Here is an 18,294-nt window from a genome sequence, read left to right as displayed (position 1 = left end):
TGAAAAAACCTGCCAGATCTGTTAGCAGCGGGCTGACCCTGCGAAAGAGCCAGGCCAGCCCCAGGGACAGACGGTCAGTTTCTGAATTTAACTGCGTGACCGCACAGGAGCTGAGTTTAAAATCTGCTTTAAAAACGTGTCACGGGCGCAAAATCACAGCTCTCAAAACCTGCCCCCTCCCCCGCCAGCGGGCATAGGGGCGCCAGCGGACCGCCCCGGTGGGTCATGCGGGCTGCGCTGTCGCCTCCCCCGCGCCCCACGTGGAGAGGGCAGGTAGGAGAGCGCAGGGCGGGCCGCCGAGGGAGACGCGAGCGGCCGCAGGAGGATGGAGGAGCCGGCCCCGGGGCCCGGGGAGCAGGCGCTGCAGGAGCTCCAGGCGCTGGTGGAGCTGGTCGGGGGGAAGCCGCAGGTGCTGCTGGCCGGGGAGGCGCTGGAGGGGGGCGAGACCCGGGCGCTGCTGGGGGCGTTCGCCCGGGAGCTCTTCGGGGAGCCGCCGGGGGCGCCGGCCGGCGTCGGGGCGAAGCCGCGGGCGGCGCCCCAGGTCCGGGTGAGCCTGGGCCCGGGTGGCGCCGGCCGGGAGATCCGCGCCCCGCTCGTCTTCCTGCTGTGCCGGGCCGGCTCCCTGCGGCCGCGGCGCGCCCGGGCCCGGCTGCGGGAGATCGCGCGGGACCTGCGGAGCCGCCTGCCCCGGGCCCCGCCGGCCGCCCTGGTGGGGGTGCTCGTGCAGCCGGGGCCCGGCCAGGAGGAGGCGGAGGCGCGGCGGCTGCTGGAGACGCTGCTCCGCGAGGTCTTCCCGGGGCTGCAGGACACGGTGCAGGCGGCCGCCTACGGCCCGGGCCGCCCGGACGGGGCGCTGGAGGCGCGCGGAGCCGCCTGCCGGGCGCTGCGAGCGGCCCTGGAGCACCGAGCAGGTACGGCCAGGGGGGCGGTGCGCGGGGCTAGGGGGGGAGCTCAGGTCTGGGGGGGGCGGTGCGCGGGGCTAGGGGGGAGCTCAGGTCTGGGGGGGCGGTGCGCGGGGCTAGGGGGGAGCTCAGGTCTGGGGGGGCGGTGCGCGGGGCTAGGGGGAGAGCTCAGGTCTGGGGGGGCGGTGCGCGGGGCTAGGGGGGAGCTCAGGTCTGGGGGGGCGGTGCGCGGGGCTAGGGGAGAGCTCAGGTCTGGGGGGGGCGGTGCGCGGGGCTAGGGGGGAGCTCAGGTCTGGGGGGGCGGTGCGCGGGGCTAGGGGGGAGCTCAGGTCTGGGGGGGCGGTGCGCGGGGCTAGGGGGGAGCTCAGGTCTGGGGGGGCGGTGCGCGGGGCTAGGGGGGAGCTCAGGTCTGGGGGGGCGGTGCGCGGGGCTAGGGGGGAGCTCAGGTCTGGGGGGGCGGTGCGCGGGGCTAGGGGGGAGCTCAGGTCTGGGGGGGCGGTGCGCGGGGCTAGGGGGGAGCTCAGGTCTGGGGGGGCGGTGCGCGGGGCTAGGGGGAGAGCTCAGGTCTGGGGGGGCGGTGCGCGGGGCTAGGGGGGAGCTCAGGTCTGGGGGGGCGGTGCGCGGGGCTAGGGGGGAGCTCAGGTCTGGGGGGGGCGGTGCGCGGGGCTAGGGGGGAGCTCAGGTCTGGGGGGGGCGGTGCGTGGGGCTAGGGGGAGAGCTCAGGTCTGGGGGGGCGGTGCGCGGGGCTAGGGGGGAGCTCAGGTCTGGGGGGGCGGTGCGCGGGGCTAGGGGGGGAGCTCAGGTCTGGGGGGGCGGTGCGCGGGGCTAGGGGGGAGCTCAGGTCTGGGGGGGCGGTGCGCGGGGCTAGGGGGGAGCTCAGGTCTGGGGGGGCGGTGCGCGGGGCTAGGGGGGGAGCTCAGGTCTGGGGGGGCGGTGCGCGGGGCTAGGGGGGAGCTCAGGTCTGGGGGGGCGGTGCGCGGGGCTAGGGGGAGAGCTCAGGTCGGGGGGGGCGGTGCGCGGGGCTAGGGGGAGAGCTCAGGTCTGGGGGGGCGGTGCGCGGGGGTAGGGGGGAGCTCAGGTCTGGGGGGGCGGTGCGCGGGGCTAGGGGGGAGCTCAGGTCTGGGGGGGCGGTGCGCGGGGCTAGGGGGGAGCTCAGGTCTGGGGGGGCGGTGCGCGGGGCTAGGGGGGGAGCTCAGGTCTGGGGGGGGCGGTGCGCGGGGCTAGGGGGGAGCTCAGGTCTGGGGGGGCGGTGCGCGGGGCTAGGGGGGAGCTCAGGTCTGGGGGGGCGGTGCGCGGGGCTAGGGGGGAGCTCAGGTCTGGGGGGGCGGTGCGCGGGGCTAGGGGGGAGCTCAGGTCTGGGGGGGCGGTGCGCGGGGCTAGGGGGGAGCTCAGGTCTGGGGGGGCGGTGCGCGGGGCTAGGGGGGAGCTCAGGTCTGGGGGGGCGGTGCGCGGGGCTAGGGGGGAGCTCAGGTCTGGGGGGGCGGTGCGCGGGGCTAGGGGGGAGCTCAGGTCTGGGGGGGCGGTGCGCGGGGCTAGGGGGGAGCTCAGGTCTGGGGGGGCGGTGCGCGGGGCTAGGGGGAGAGCTCAGGTCTGGGGGGGCGGTGCGCGGGGCTAGGGGGGAGCTCAGGTCTGGGGGGGCGGTGCGCGGGGCTAGGGGGGAGCTCAGGTCTGGGGGGGGCGGTGCGCGGGGCTAGGGGGGAGCTCAGGTCTGGGGGGGGCGGTGCGTGGGGCTAGGGGGAGAGCTCAGGTCTGGGGGGGCGGTGCGCGGGGCTAGGGGGGAGCTCAGGTCTGGGGGGGCGGTGCGCGGGGCTAGGGGGGGAGCTCAGGTCTGGGGGGGGCGGTGCGCGGGGCTAGGGGGGAGCTCAGGTCTGGGGGGGCGGTGCGCGGGGCTAGGGGGGAGCTCAGGTCTGGGGGGGCGGTGCGCGGGGCTAGGGGGGGAGCTCAGGTCTGGGGGGGCGGTGCGCGGGGCTAGGGGGGAGCTCAGGTCTGGGGGGGCGGTGCGCGGGGCTAGGGGGAGAGCTCAGGTCGGGGGGGGCGGTGCGCGGGGCTAGGGGGAGAGCTCAGGTCTGGGGGGGCGGTGCGCGGGGGTAGGGGGGAGCTCAGGTCTGGGGGGGGCGGTGCGCGGGGGTAGGGGGAGAGCTCAGGTCTGGGGGGGCGGTGCGCGGGGCTAGGGGGGAGCTCAGGTCTGGGGGGGGCGGTGCGCGGGGCTAGGGGGGAGCTCAGGTCTGGGGGGGGCGGTGCGCGGGGCTAGGGGGGAGCTCAGGTCTGGGGGGGCGGTGCGCGGGGCTAGGGGGAGAGCTCAGGTCTGGGGGGGCGGTGCGCGGGGCTAGGGGGGGAGCTCAGGTCTGGGGGGGCGGTGCGCGGGGCTAGGGGGGAGCTCAGGTCTGGGGGGGCGGTGCGCGGGGCTAGGGGGAGAGCTCAGGTCGGGGGGGGCGGTGCGCGGGGCTAGGGGGAGAGCTCAGGTCTGGGGGGGCGGTGCGCGGGGGTAGGGGGGAGCTCAGGTCTGGGGGGGGCGGTGCGCGGGGGTAGGGGGAGAGCTCAGGTCTGGGGGGGCGGTGCGCGGGGCTAGGGGGGAGCTCAGGTCTGGGGGGGGCGGTGCGCGGGGCTAGGGGGGAGCTCAGGTCTGGGGGGGGCGGTGCGCGGGGCTAGGGGGGGAGCTCAGGTCTGGGGGGGCGGTGCGCGGGGCTAGGGGGAGAGCTCAGGTCTGGGGGGGCGGTGCGCGGGGCTAGGGGGGAGCTCAGGTCTGGGGGGGCGGTGCGCGGGGCTAGGGGGGAGCTCAGGTCTGGGGGGGGCGGTGCGCGGGGCTAGGGGGGAGCTCAGGTCTGGGGGGGGCGGTGCGCGGGGCTAGGGGGGAGCTCAGGTCTGGGGGGGGCGGTGCGTGGGGCTAGGGGGAGAGCTCAGGTCTGGGGGGGCGGTGCGCGGGGCTAGGGGGGAGCTCAGGTCTGGGGGGGCGGTGCGCGGGGCTAGGGGGGGAGCTCAGGTCTGGGGGGGCGGTGCGCGGGGCTAGGGGGGAGCTCAGGTCTGGGGGGGCGGTGCGCGGGGCTAGGGGGGGAGCTCAGGTCTGGGGGGGCGGTGCGCGGGGCTAGGGGGGAGCTCAGGTCTGGGGGGGGCGGTGCGCGGGGCTAGGGGGGAGCTCAGGTCGGGGGGGGCGGTGCGCGGGGCTAGGGGAGAGCTCAGGTCTGGGGGGGCGGTGCGCGGGGCTAGGGGGGAGCTCAGGTCTGGGGGGGGCGGTGCGCGGGGCTAGGGGATTGCTCAGGTCTGGGGGGGAGCTCAGGTCTGGGGGGGCGGTGCGTGGGGCTAGGGGGAGAGCTCAGGTCTGGGGGGGGCGGTGCGCGGGGCTAGGGGATTGCTCAGGTCTGGGGGGGCGGTGCGTGGGGCTAGGGGAGAGCTCAGCTCTGGGGGGGAGCTCAGGTCTGGGGGGGCGGTGCGTGGGGCTAGGGGGGAGCTCAGGTCTGGGGGGGGCGGTGCGCGGGGCTAGGGGATTGCTCAGGTCTGGGGGGGCGGTGCGCGGGGCTAGGGGAGAGCTCAGCTCTGGGGGGGAGCTCAGGTCTGGGGGGGTGGTGCGTGGGGCTAGGGGGAGAGCTCAGGTCTGGGGGGGCGGTGCGCGGGGCTAGGGGGGAGCTCAGGTCTGGGGGGGGCGGTGCGCGGGGCTAGGGGATTGCTCAGGTCTGGGGGGGCGGTGCGCGGGGCTAGGGGAGAGCTCAGCTCTGGGGGGGAGCTCAGGTCTGGGGGGGTGGTGCGTGGGGCTAGGGGGGAGCTCAGGTCGGGGGGGGCGGTGCGTGGGGCTAGGGGGGAGCTCAGGTCGGGGGGGGCGGTGCGTGGGGCTAGGGGGGAGCTCAGGTCGGGGGGGGCGGTGCGCGGGGCTAGGGGGGAGCTCAGGTCGGGGGGGGCGGTGCGCGGGGCTAGGGGGGAGCTCAGGTTGGGGGGGCGGTGCGCGGGGCTAGGGGGAGAGCTCAGGTCTGGGGGGGGAGCTCAGGTCTGGGGGGGGCGGTGCGCGGGGCTAGGGGGAGAGCTCAGGTCTGGGGGGGGCGGTGCGCGGGGCTAGGGGGGAGCTCAGGTCTGGGGGGGCGGTGCGCGGGGCTAGGGGGGAGCTCAGGTCTGGGGGGGCGGTGCGCGGGGCTAGGGGGAGAGCTCAGGTCTGGGGGGGCGGTGCGCGGGGCTAGGGGGAGAGCTCAGGTCTGGGGGGGCGGTGCGCGGGGCTAGGGGGAGAGCTCAGGTCTGGGGGGGCGGTGCGCGGGGTTAGGGGGAGAGCTCATGTCTGGGGGGGGCGGTGCGTGGGGCTAGGGGGAGAGCTCAGGTCTGGGGGGGCGGTGCGCGGGGCTAGGGGGGAGCTCAGGTCTGGGGGGGGCGGTGCGCGGGGCTAGGGGGGAGCTCAGGTCTGGGGGGGGCGGTGCGCGGGGCTAGGGGGGAGCTCAGGTCTGGGGGGGCGGTGCGCGGGGCTAGGGGGAGAGCTCAGGTCTGGGGGGGGCGGTGCGCGGGGCTAGGGGGAGAGCTCAGGTCTGGGGGGGGCGGTGCGCGGGGCTAGGGGGAGAGCTCAGGTCTGGGGGGGGCGGTGCGCGGGGCTAGGGGGGAGCTCAGGTCTGGGGGGGGCGGTGCGCGGGGCTAGGGGGGAGCTCAGGTCTGGGGGGGGCGGTGCGCGGGGCTAGGGGGAGAGCTCAGGTCTGGGGGGTATCTCCGGCTGTCACTTGTCTCCCCCTCCCCCCCCCCAGCGGAGCCCCATTCCCCCGTCTCATCTGTGTGCGCCCCGGCTGGCAGCCACGCTCCGAGCCTGCCTGTGTCCCCGCCAGCGCTCAGCCCTGAGTCCCTGCAAGCCGCAGGCTGGAGCCGCCTCCTACTGGAAAGCGGTGGGTCTTGCTGGCTCCCCCAGTGCCTACGTGGATGGTGTAAGGAAGCAACAGCCCAGAGAGTGGCAAGGGGAGAGCGGCTCTCTGGGGCATTCGCTTGGGGCTGGCTCAGAAGACCACAGAGTCCTGCGCCTCTGCTTTACCCAGAAGGTTTCTGGAGCCAGTGCTGTGTGGCCGAATGGGGTCCCAGCGCAAGACAGGACAACAGGCGAAATATAGGGGTTGAACCTCTTTAGTCCGGCACCCTCGGGCCTGGTGCCGAACCCGGGAGATCAATATTGTCTAGCAGCATTGCCAACACTGCCACCGTTTAATGGGATGTTAGAAGACATGGAAGGGTGAATTAGAGCTAAATAACAGCACAGAACACTGAGAGCCAGGACTTCTGGCTGTAAACGAATTATATGGGACCGCGGGAAGCTTGGCGACACCTGTGATAAGTGGACATCCAGCTAACTAAAATCATGCTGGACCATGGAGGTTGCCAGACCACAGAATGCTGGACTAGAGAGGTTCAACGTGTATTTCAATAATTCAGAGCTTACCTAGGGCATGCACCCAGGAGTTCAAAGAAGAAATACTAGTATGTTAACCTGTTTTTCCTGAGCATGATATTGCTCTACGTTCACTGGCGCTTAAAAGGGGGAACAATCGTTTTGAAAAATTATTTTATTGGGGGATTGGTTTTGTTAGTCAAAAGGAATATTGATCACATTGTGTAGTTTAAAGTTGCATAAGATTGACTTAGTCAGGAGAGTGTCCACTGAAGTGGCTGATAACATATGTTGCCAGGAGATAAGGTTTGATTGGCGGGTAAGATATTGCATGTCCTAGGATTTGAGGCTACCTGATTGTTGCAATAGTCTGCTTGTCACATGAATCTGTGTGAGATTAAGACTACCCTTGTCTAATACCCTAGTATTTTAGGGTACGGCTACACAGCAGGGCTAATGTCATCAATTGCATAGCTGAAGTCAAAATAGCTTAATTTGGCTTTTGGCGCTGTCTATGAAGCAGGATGTCGAAGGAAGAACACTCTTCCTCCGACTTCCCTTACTCCTCATGAAATGGTGTTATAGGAGTCGGAGTAAGAAATCCAACAGCTCAATGTTATTTCGAAATAAAGGCTTGTAGTGTAGATGTGCACTATGGAATAATGCTGCTGTGTAGATATTCTCTTACAGTAATAGATCAAGATCTACAAGTCACTCGCTTTAGGCTGCACTATTCTTTTTGTTATGCAGATTCTATGACGTTGTTAAGTACAGTGCAAAATTCTCTGCTCCCAACAGATCTCCTTGGGAGTGGGGAGAGCGACTTGTTTAATAGGAAGCAATAATAAAAGTGTACCGGCCAGAGGCCCAGCTGCAGGATGTGAGGTTTCTGCCTGCCTTCTCTCTTCCTTTACATTTTAGTTCTCACAGCTGCTGTGTGTGTGTTAGGGATGTTACATTGCGTTTAGTCAATGGAATTTTCATTGACTACTTGATTAGTTGATAAGGAGGGAAATTGCAGAGGCTGGGAGCTAACCCCGCTGCGACTTTGCCTTTTAAATGTAGTAAAAACTGCCCCTAGTAATTTTTTTGTGTGTGTGTGTGTACACAAGCAAATCCATGTCCGCTTCCTTGCTGTGTCTCCCGAGGCTGCCAATGATCCTCTCACTGAAGCAAACCCAAAACCCATCCAAACCCAACTGTCAGTGAAAACTATTAAGGATACTCTTGGCAGCAAGAAAGTGCAGGCACGCGGGCAAACCTTACTTTGGATGTTTCCAGACGAGGTAAGAATTCTCATTGGGTGAGAAATGGATTTCCGGGTGCCATTTATTGATTTCTTATGGGGAATTCTGCATAGAGGCCCAAACTTCTTACACCCCAAGGCTGAGAAGCAAGAGGCACCACTGTCTGCCAGCAGGGAACAGCCAAAGTGACCCCGAATAATGCCAGCAAGGAATGAGAGAGTCCCATTTCTTGCTGATAGCACCATGATCTCCCTGTGCCCTTGTATTTCAAGGTGGGGAGGAGCGAGAGAAGCGGAGACTCCCCTCCATCCTGCAGTGCATCCCCTGGGGCAGGAGGAGCCGGAGAAGAGGCAGTTCGGCGAAAGCTGCCAACAACATTCATGAGGGTAAGCTCAGCTCCCTCGAGGTGCTGGTGTTCTCCATGTGTCCCGCAGTTGGCTCCTAGCCAGGACAGTGTATCTTATGACATGCGGCAACCATGTTTTTTTCCCCCAGTGTTCCCAGGCCTTTCCAGTCTGAGTGATCGATCAGGAGAAGACTTGGAATCCGAGTCTCCCCTATGATGACGTAGAGAGCTCTCACTAAGCCACAAGGTCTGGCCTATGGTCTTTTTCGAGTGAAAACCTTGCAGGCTCTGCTTCCCAAGCTTAATGTGGCTGGCTTCCTTAGGCCAGGTCTGCACCAGACTTGGAAGGTCAGCTTAATATGCAACTCCAGCTTCTCCAGGAGCAGAAGTGCCAGCACCAATGGGGGTGCCCTCTGAGTTTGATTTAGTAGGTCTTTGCTAGACCTGCTAAATCAAACTACAGAATATCAATTGCGACAGCAACACTTTTCCCGGTAGTGAAGATCTGACCTTAGAGAGATCATCTTTTCAGTCTATATGGGCTGATGCACCAGTACTTATTGCCCCTGGAATGTATCTCTGGCTCCGGTGGCAGCACATATAACACCATAGGCACAGCTGGCCCCACGACATCCAAAGACTGGGAGACACTCTCCATAGCATGTTGACTGGGATGTTTCTTTTAGCGTTGTCTTTCCCCAGTGTTTTAGGAGCACGCCCCTGAGTCCCTTTCTCTAGCTGTGCTTGCTGCAGTAGCCTGCAGGCAGCATTGGTTGTAAGTGGCAATGGAGTAGCAATGCATTTGCCAGAACATATTTCCATTAGAAATTGCTCTCTGCGCTACAGCAGTTGCACAGCCATTGGCATCTGCAAAGTGCTGTCTGGCCATGACCTAATCCAGCTCAGAACCCAGGCATGCACCCAGGAGTGGCCTGAGGCCGGCTGCGGCAGCTGGCACCCTAGGCAGAAGGCATGATTGGCGCCCCCGCCTGCTTGGCCATCAATGGCCGTGGCGTAATCACGGGGTGCCCCGTGACATCATCATCAGGCGCCTGGGCCAGCCGCGCCCTAGGCAACTGCCTAGTCTGCCTAGGTTCACGGGCCGCCCCTGCATGCACCAGCTGTGTGACAGACCCAGGGGAGCTGGCTACAGGAGTTAAGTGGTGGGCAGACATACTGGGAGTGGGGTGAATGGTGTTCTATTGCCTGAATAAACTGCCAGAGACTGTGGCCACGTAATCAGGCAGGCACCTGAGGCTAATGAAGAGCTTGCCTCAAGCAGCAGGCTAATCAGGCACTTGCAGCCAAGTAAGGCCTGTGGTGCTACTTTAAAAGGTTTCCTCTCACGTAAGGGTGGGGGAAGGAGAAAAGGGAAGGACTGAGAGGAGGACGTGTGTGGCTGGAGAGCTGGGGACTGCAAGAAGGAAAGAGTGTTTTGTGCTGAAGCAGGAAAGAGTCATGCAGGTACCAGGGAGACGGTACGAGGAAAGTGTCTGGTGAAGTGGTCTAGGGAAAAAATACTGACAGTTGCTGCTACCGTGGCTCTCTGGGCTGGATCCCGGAGTAGTGGGCGGACCCAGGTTTCCCCCAGCCCTCCCCACGCCGCTAAAACTCTGTTCCTGGAAAGGGAGGCCAGGAATACGGAGGGGTCCCCCCGCCAACCCTTGGACTTTGCCACTGATGAGGATGGCTCATGAAGCTGTGACCCTGGCCTCTAGAAAAGAGGAGAGCAGTGTGGGGGCAAACAACAACCACCTGGCAGCACAGGGCTCGTGGGGCATGGCCGGAGCTTTGCCACACCTGCTTTACCTGCACCTGGCCCACGCACTCTTCTGAGCTCGCATCCACTTGCTTCTGCCTCTCGCTGTCTCACCACCGGGAATGTTCCAGTTTTCTCCCGCTCGTGTACACTAGTTCAGCTGGTGCGCCTGACTCCTTACTCTCCCATCCCTGGTCCTTACTGCAGTAGCGGAGGGCGCTCTGTTGGTAGGCACAGTGCCAAAGGGATCCTTTCGCTGGTGTAGATTAGTTTGTTCACAGAAGTGGTGTAAACTGCGTTGGATAAAGAAGTCTCTTGTCAGTATAAGCTGCATCTCCACTAGGAAAGTTGGCTGGTATAACTAAGCTACTGTCTAGCCAAGGCTGGACACAACTTAGCCCTGTTTCTAAGTAATGACTTAGAGCCCGACTCTAGATTCCTCTTGAGGGTTTCTGGAAATGCAGTGTCAAGTATTGTTCCACAATTCTTGCATTTCCCAGCAGCGATCCCCTTTCAGCAGGGGCACCATTGGCCAGAAGCCACAGACTGGTTCGGGAGGAGTCCTGAATGGTACCCCTTTTTCACAAGATGCCAGTCTTTTCCCTTGCTCATTTCCAAACTGATCCACGCCCAATGGTGGAGGACACTCCATAGGGACGCCCCTCTCGTTATAATAATTCGTTATGTGTCAGTGGTACAAGTGAGGACTTCAGATGAAACAGGAGCCTATGTAGGCAAATCACTGACATGTTAAACTTTGGTACAAAAAGGGTATTTTCTTTTTTGAAAACTGTTGTGGTACAGGCTTGAACCTCTCTGGTCCGGTAACATCAATGGTCCGACATGATTTTAGTTAGCCGATGTCCACTTATCACGGGTGTGGCCAAGTTTCCTGTGGTCCCATAAAGTTTGTTTACCGCCATCAGGTCTGGCTCTCAGGGTGTGTCTAAACTACATGGCTCCATCGATGGAGCCATGTAGATTAGGCTGATCAGCAAAGGGAAATGAAGCCGCAATTTAAATAATCGCGGCTTCATTTAAATTTACATGGCTGCCGCGCTGAGCCGACAAACCGCTGATCATCTGTTTGTTGGCTCAGCGCGCTAGTCTGGACGCTCCCGCGCCGACCTGAAAGCCCTTTATCGACCTCCCCGTTATGCCTTGTAGGATGAGGCTTACCGGGGAGGTCGATAAAAGGCTTTCATGTCGACAGGTGAGCGTCTAGACTAGCGCGCTGAGCCGACAAACAGCTGATCAGCTGTTTGTTGGCTCAGCGCGGCAGCCATGTAAATTTAAATGAAGCCGCGATTATTTAAATCGCGGCTTCATTTCCCTTTGCCAAACAAACAAATCTACATGGCTCCGTTGAAGGAGCCATGTAGTTTAGACGTACCCCCAGTGTTCTGTGTTGTTATTTAGCTCTAAATTACCCTGAATGTCTCCTAAGGGCCCTAAGAGTTTCATCTGAAGAAGTGGGTTGTACTCACAAAAGCTCATGATACCACTACATGTTTTGTTGGTCTTTATGGTGCTGCTAGACTATTTATTGTTTTTCCAGTTACAGACTAACTTGGCTACCCTTCTGTAGCTCCTAAGAGCCCGGTAAGCAGTGGAAGGGTTGGTAATGCTGCTAGACAATATTGACCTCCCATAGTTCAGCAAATTCTCTGGTTCGGTGTCGGTCAGGTCCCCAGGGTGCTGGACTAGAGAGGTTCAACCTGTAAAACATCTGGTCCAATAAATATTCACGGTCCCAATCCGGTCGTTAGTTTCAATCAGATGGACCCTCCTGCCTGTGTGGACTCTAGTGAAAGTCAATGAGGCATCGCATGGGTATGGGGGTTGTTTGTGTGGATCCAATTCCAGGATTGGGACCGAGAGCACTTACCCGCATGCTGGTGAGGTGAGCCACCTTCTGGTGTTAGTTTAAAATTCTGTACGTTGCCTGAATGTCCAGTTTATGATATCACGTTGGAGCTGATTATTAAAACAGTCTTAAATTATGGTGGATTTATTGCTTGATCTTTAATTATAAGAATTTTAATCAACATTTGCATAAAATGAGTGCTGGAAACTGGGTCTCCTGTATGCCTCTTTCTTGCTGACCTTGCTCTGTCTGCCTGTCCCTCTCCTCGCAGGTGGCCTGCAGGACCCCGATGAGGGTGTGGCCCTGACGAGCATGTCACCTAACGGAAACTGTGAAGAAGCTGGCGGCGACACGGATCCTTAGAGCAGCTGGATGGCGCCATGGAACCACGCCGCGGATCTCTTGTAGCACGAGGACGACAGGATGAGTTCACCCAGGCCGTTTCCTGGAAAGGCACATGGAAGCCATCACACAGCTGTTGGGGAAAGCTGCTGCACAGTGGCGGATCCCTAACTTCCCACTCCCCACTATGGCTGCAGCCAAACCCATAGGAAAGCCCTGTTCTACCACGTGGTAGAGTCAGTTGGTAGATGCACAAATGGACTGTGGACCTTTAAGAAATCCCATTGGAGGCATTTCACCGGGGGAGGGGGAGAGGCAGTGCAAGAAAGCTCAGCTGCCGGAATAGGGTGTTTCATTTGAAAAACAAAATTCCCTTCCGAGAGGCCTTCTGCGTTTCTTTGCTGCCTTGTCCTCAGACTTTGTTGCTGTTCCAGAACTCGGCAGACCTCCCATTTTTTTGTTATGGTTTCCCCTTTAGCAAGAACAGACGAAGGTGGGGAGGGGGAAGAAAGTGCTAGAACAGCGGTGGGAGCCCTGTGGGGCTGCTCATCTGCGTGGCCTGGTGAGTTGAAACGGACCGAATGGAGTTACGTGAAGAAAGGCCGTACGGGCGACTGTTGCGCCGTACAACTCGCGTGCACGATGCAGACGTGACTGACAATTATGTCTGTAGGAGAGGGGTCAGCAAGCAATGCATTCCTTCTGGGTAGCGCTGGGGTTTACAGGTCGCATTGGGGGCATTGTAGCAGTTCCGTGTTGTGACGGGGGGTGACGGATATCTCTCCCTCTCCAACTTCTCAATGGTGGGATTCCAACAACCATGCATCTCTCAAGCCCCAAGACAACCCCATCCATTTAACTCTCTTAAAGAAGTGACTTAATATATTGGTTTTAGGCAATAAAATCTCTCTATATTTAACAGTTTTCGAAGATATATTTTAACCTGCCTGACAGCCAATTGTTTGTTAGGGATTTATTTACACGGAGAATTAATGGGATGCTGGGGATGTCCAGATACAACATACATTATGATGACTCCTTTTTTTCCCAGCATGTGTTTCCAAGTTTAAGTGTGGCTTGGTGTTCCTTTCTCTCTGTTGCCAGTTTTCATCTGGATCAGGCTGTTGGCAGGACTGTCGCTCCTCAGTTGTGTCTCCTCTCGCTGTCCTCCAGCCTTGCTGTGAGGCTCTTACGCTACAGTCATTTTTGTCTTCCCTTTTTTTTTTCTTTTCTTTTTCCCAGCTGCTGTTTGTTCTTTGGTTGGCAGAGGAGCTGCGAAGAGCTAAGCACAGTGTGATCCTAGCCAATCCAAATGCTTGATCAATTGAAGATTGATTGTGTTCCTTCTGAGAGCAATGTGCCTTGGACAGTCCTTATCTGCTGTGTATAGTAGGGGGCAAGCAGTCAGCACAACCAGGTTCTTTACCCAGCTGTGACCATGGACAAATACCTAATTTCTCTGTGCTTCAATTTCCTCAACTGTAAAATGGGGGGGGAAAGGGGGTTGATATTTACCAACCTCACATAGGAGCGATAAGGCCTCTTTAATATCTGAGAAGTGCTGTGAGCTCTGTGGAGGTGTCAGAGAAAGGCAAAGGGCCGCAGGAAGACAGGAGCATACTGCAATCCATACAATACCCTGTTCCCTTTCTGCAGTCTCCCAGTGATGTTTCTGCTTTGAGAGCCACATCTGAGGCGATTCCGAGGTGGCTAAGCAGTGGGAAAGAGCATTAAGTGTCAGGGAGAGTGTCAGAGTAGCTGGGTAAGTGGAGAAATGTTTCCTCCGGTCCGTGACAGCCTGGTGTTGGAAGAAATTGTTTGGAATGTTGGGTTGTAATTCCAGTCCCTTGAAAATTTTGCTGCTGAGTGTCTTTGTGGCTCGTGACTAAGGCCTTGTCCTTGCGTGCGTGTTGGTTTGGTATAACTGAAGGTGTGAATTTACGCTTTTGGTTATCCCAGTATAACTCTCTCTGTGGACATTCTAATTCTGGTATGACTGTGCCTTCTTTTAAACAAACCCTTTTCCGAGTGATAAGTTTGTTTAAGCTGAACTGAAAAAAGCCACTTACAGAATCATAGGACTGGAAGGACATGTCTACACTAGGGAGTTATTTCAAAATAACTCCCCTTATTTTGAAATAACAAGGCGAACGTCCACACGACCAAGCCTGTTGTTTTGAAATAGGGGGCTGGTTATTTTGAAATAACTCCTGCTTGTGACGAGGAATATGTTTATTTTGAAATAGTTATTTTGGGAGTTATTTCAAAACAACTTTTTTCAAAATAACCTGGCAGTATGGACATAGCTGAAGGAACCTCAAGGGGTCATCTAGTCCCATCCCCTGCTCTCGTGGCAGGACTAGGCATTATCCTAGACCATCCCTGACAGCTTTTTGTCTAGCCTGCTATGAAAAATCTCCAGAGACAGAGATTCTTTGACCTCCCTAGGCAATCTTATTCCACTGTCTAACCACCCTGACAGCTGGGAAGCTTTTTTTTCTTAATGTCCATCCTAAATCTCCTTGCTGCAATTTAAGCCCATTGCTTCTTGGCTTATCCTCAGAGGTCAAGGAGAACACTTTTTCTCCCTCTTGTAACAATCTTTTACTTAACCAGTTATCCTGTCCACTTTCAGGCTGTCTCTACACTGCAAAGAAAAGTCGGAAAAAGATATGCAAATTGTGAACTGAAATTTGTGTATCTTTTTCCGTTTTTCTTCCGAAAGAGTCTTTTCCAACATTTGGCCCGTCTACACGGGACCAAATGTTGGAAAAAAAAAAAAAACCCTCTTTCGGAACATCCCTTCTTCCTTGTACAAAGAGGTTTACAGGGATGCCAAAAAAAGTGTCAGCTTTTCCGATTTTTTGTTTGTTTGTTTTGGAAAAGTAGACCTGTTCTTTGGACGCAGCAGAGGTTTTCTGGGAGACCTCTGGTATCCTGGAAAAACTCTGTAGTCTAGACATGTACCCTCAGTCTCCTCCTTTCTAAACAAAACAGGCCCAGTTGTTTCAGTCTTCTCTCATAGCTCATGTTTTCTAGACCTTTCATCATTTTTGTTGCTATTCTTTGGACTTTTCCTGTTCGTCCAAATCTTTCATGGTATGCGGTGCCCAGAACTGGATATAGTACTCCAGTTGAGGCCTAATCAGCGTGGAATAGAGAGGATTCCTTCTTGTTTTATTTACAACACTCCTGTTACTATTACTCAGAATTATGTTCACTTTTTTTTTTGCAAGTGTCACACGGACTCATATTTAGCTTGTGATCCACTGTGACCCCCTAGATCCCTTTCTGAAGTACTTTTTTCCCTAGGCAATCATTTCCCATTTTGTGTAGTGTGCAATTGGTTGTTTCTTCCTAAGTGGAGCACTTTGCATTTGTCCTTACTGAATTTCATTTTATTTACCTCAAACCCCTTCATTAGTTTGTCCAGATAATTTTGAATTTTAACTCTATCCTCTGAAGCACTTGCAACTCCTCCCAGCTTGGTATTGTCATCAGACTTTATAAATGGTACTTGGTCCTGCCGTGAGGGCAGGTGACTGGACTCGATGACCTCTCAAGGTCCCTTCCAGTTCTGTGAGATAGGTATATCTTCATATATAAATGTGTGCTCTCTAGGCCGTTATCTAAATTATTGATGCAGATATTGAACAGAACCGGACCCAGAACTGATCCCAGCAGGACCCTGCTTGTTATGCCCTTCCAGGATGACTGTGAAGTATTGATAATTACTCTCTGAGAAGGGTTTTCCAACCAGTTTTGCACCATTCTTATAGTAGCACCATCTAGGTTGCATTTCCCTAGTTTGTTCTGAGAGAGTAATTCATACTGTATCAAATGCCTTGCTACAGTCAAGCTATCTACTGCTCCCCCCCCCCCCCCCCCGTCTACAAAGTTTCTTACCCAGTTGCTTATTTTAGTATGTGTGTCCACACTGGGAGTTATACTTGTGTAAAACTTTCATGTGTAGACAAGGCCTTAGAGTGACCCTAGGAGGTAGATAATACAATAAGGTAGAATCTCAGAGTTATGAACTGACTGATCACCCTAATCTGGAACTGGAAATATACAATCAGGCAGTAGCAGAGACAAAACAAGCCAGGAAATCCCTGATACAACACATTGATTTGACCAGGTGAGAGAACTTTCTGTGTGTTTCATTTAAATGCCTAAAAGCAGCATTTTTCTTCTGCACAGGAAAGTTTCAAACCTGTATTAAATCAATAGCCAGCTGTGAACTTTTGAAAGAAGAACCATAAAGTTTTGTTCTTACCGTTAACGAATATTTCAGAGTTACGAACCTCCGTTCCTGAGGTGCTCATAACTCTGAGGTTCTACTTCAGTGGCATGGCATGTAAGAAAGTAGATAGAGGGGACCAGCACCGTCTTGCTTCCAGACCACAGGGTACTCTGTAGGTAAAACATGCTTTGAGGTTACAAGCAAGTTGAAAATGCAAATGTAATAATGTGATTTGGTCAAGTCATTGATTGTGGGTGGCTGAGAAGCAGTTGTTAGCTCAGTTGGTGGAAACGAATGCAGGCTAATGCTTGGTGTCTTGCACAGCTCATCTTGGGAGCTTTGCAAGTAGCTAGAGGGCACGTTTACGCTAGAAAATGAATGTAAAGTTGACACACAGCCACTTCAGTAATTAAAGTGGCGGTTCATGTCTACACTTGCTCCTTCTGTCAGTGGTGCATGTACTCACCGAGACCACTTCCACTGTCTGAAGTGGGGCACTGGGGGACACGGACAGCTGGAGCCCAGTAGGCCTGGGATCCATACCTGCTTCCCACCTTCTCCCCAACTAGCAGCCAGAGTTGTCAGCCGGGCATGGGCTCACGCCCTACCGGCAACATAAGTAACACAATGTCTACATGGACACTGCATCTATAGTGACATATGCGCTACATCTTTCAAGAAGGTGGAGTTATGTTGCTGTAGATTGCCACTTACTTTGGCAGAAGAGCATCCTGGTGTACATGCTGAGCTAACGTAAGATGCCTTACGTTGACCATAACTGTAGTGTAGATTGGATCTGAATCTGTTACATATTTATGACCCCCTCTAATCTCTAAATTAAAAGCAGGTCACAAAGGCTGTGTCTATTGCAGCGTTCTTTTGAAATAACAAAGTGCGTGTCTACACAGCAAGCCTGTTATTCCAAAATCATTTCGAAATAACGGGCTTCTTACTCCAATTTCTGTAACCCTAATTTAAGGAGGAATAAGGGAAGTCAAAGGAGGAGTGTTCTTCCTTCGATTCCCTGCTGTGTAGACAGAGCCTAAAGCTGAATTAAGCTATTTCGACTTTATCTATGCAATTAACGTAGCTGAAGTTGCGCATCTTCATCTGACTTTTGCCCACAATGTAGATGTATCCATAACAGTTAAACTTTTCATACTAATTTAGTCCCATAACAGCAGTGACATTTTATGTCAATCTTTGTAATCTGTTGAGGCCTCATGAATTAACCATTTAAAATATCCCTGTGGAGACCCACAAAATGTATACAGACTTGGGGGCCAAATTCTGCACTGTTGCTCTAGATTTACACTTGTAATGACTTGACTGAAGTGAATGGAATCATTCTAGATGCATGTGGAAGTAAACGGGAGAATAGCTGGCCCCCATGTATCTTCCACTGGACATTCGTCTACAGAAGGAAAGTGTCTTGAATTTTTTAAGAGCGTTAACTGACCTTTTATAGATGAAGCAGGTGTTTTATGTATTTAATTGGGAGACTAATTGTGGGACATTGTTACCTTGATGTAAGGAATAAATAAACAGATTTACAGTGAATTCTATATTCTAGATTGTTTTCTGCAGTTTTATTGCTGTCCATCAGAATGTTCCCTCCAATATCATTGATATGGACCCGACTTTGACTTTCAATTGATTTGATGTAAGCTAAGCTGGGGGAGATGGAAGTCCTTGTAAATCCTTTCTGCGCTGCAGAGAATAGTGAAACCTGTCTTTGTGGCAATCCATAGTGCCAGCCAAATTGGTCATCTTGTGCAGTACAGATGGACTTTAATTAGTGACTGAACAGTTGAACTGGGATACCTGGCACTGTTCATTTAGGAGCAGGGCCACTCTGCTGCCTTTTCCAATGTGGTTATAATTGCAGCACAAAGGCTTGTTTGTGTATGCTGCCACCATCAACTACATTGACTTAGGGGGTTGTGTCTTAAAATTATTTTTTAAAAATACTTTTCCTTCTGGGTCAGAATCTGCAGAAATTGACTCTGCTAGACCAGGGTCAGAACTTTTGTTCCAGATCAAACTTTGTAAAACTTCAGTTTTCTGTGTAGCCTCTGAGTTTCCTGACCTGAGTGTCAGATCTATCCAAACTGGCCCCAGAACACGAGTCTACAAGCCTAAATGCTGTGCTGATAAGGAAGGCACTACATGAAAAGCAGAAGGGGCATTTGGACCTTGCACTGTTGTGTCAGCAAACACAGTGGCAGGTCAATGGGGAGAGGGATTTGG

At 56.4% G+C, this 18,294-nt stretch overlaps 1 protein-coding gene across 4 annotated transcripts; it reads left to right on the top strand.

The window, feature by feature from the left end:
* Window positions 1-279: 279 nt before the first annotated feature.
* Window positions 280-17,609, top strand: LOC102462307 (uncharacterized protein C2orf72). 4 transcript variants are annotated; one of them, XM_075938173.1, is made up of 5 exons: window positions 280-911; window positions 5,612-5,746; window positions 7,760-7,873; window positions 7,983-8,080; window positions 11,731-17,609. In XM_075938173.1, the coding sequence occupies exons 1-4, from the start codon at window positions 326-328 to the stop codon at window positions 8,048-8,050; spliced, it is 903 nt and encodes a 300-aa protein (XP_075794288.1). In that variant the 5' UTR covers window positions 280-325; the 3' UTR covers window positions 8,051-8,080; window positions 11,731-17,609. The 4 variants fall into 4 exon arrangements, with proteins under 4 accessions (XP_075794288.1, XP_075794290.1, XP_075794287.1 ...); XM_075938175.1 differs by lacking the exon at window positions 5,612-5,746; XM_075938172.1 differs by lacking the exon at window positions 7,983-8,080.
* The last annotated feature ends 685 nt before the right edge of the window (window positions 17,610-18,294 follow it).

This window comes from Pelodiscus sinensis, chromosome 10, assembly GCF_049634645.1.
Source record: "Pelodiscus sinensis isolate JC-2024 chromosome 10, ASM4963464v1, whole genome shotgun sequence".
NCBI lineage: Eukaryota > Metazoa > Chordata > Testudines > Trionychidae > Pelodiscus > Pelodiscus sinensis.
Note: the sequence above shows the minus strand (reverse complement) of the source record. Positions and strands in the feature narration are given on the sequence as shown.

Bases quoted from the DNA above. Each gene is read 5' to 3' on its own strand.
- LOC102462307 (XM_075938172.1), top strand. From the start codon at position 326: ATGGAGGAGCCGGCCCCGGGGCCCGGGGAGCAGGCGCTGCAGGAGCTC. The intron at 912-5,611 runs GTACGGCCAGGG...CCCCCCCCCCAG, and splicing joins GGCCCTGGAGCACCGAGCAG to CGGAGCCCCATTCCCCCGTC. The intron at 5,747-7,759 runs GTGGGTCTTGCT...TTGTATTTCAAG, and splicing joins CCGCCTCCTACTGGAAAGCG to GTGGGGAGGAGCGAGAGAAG.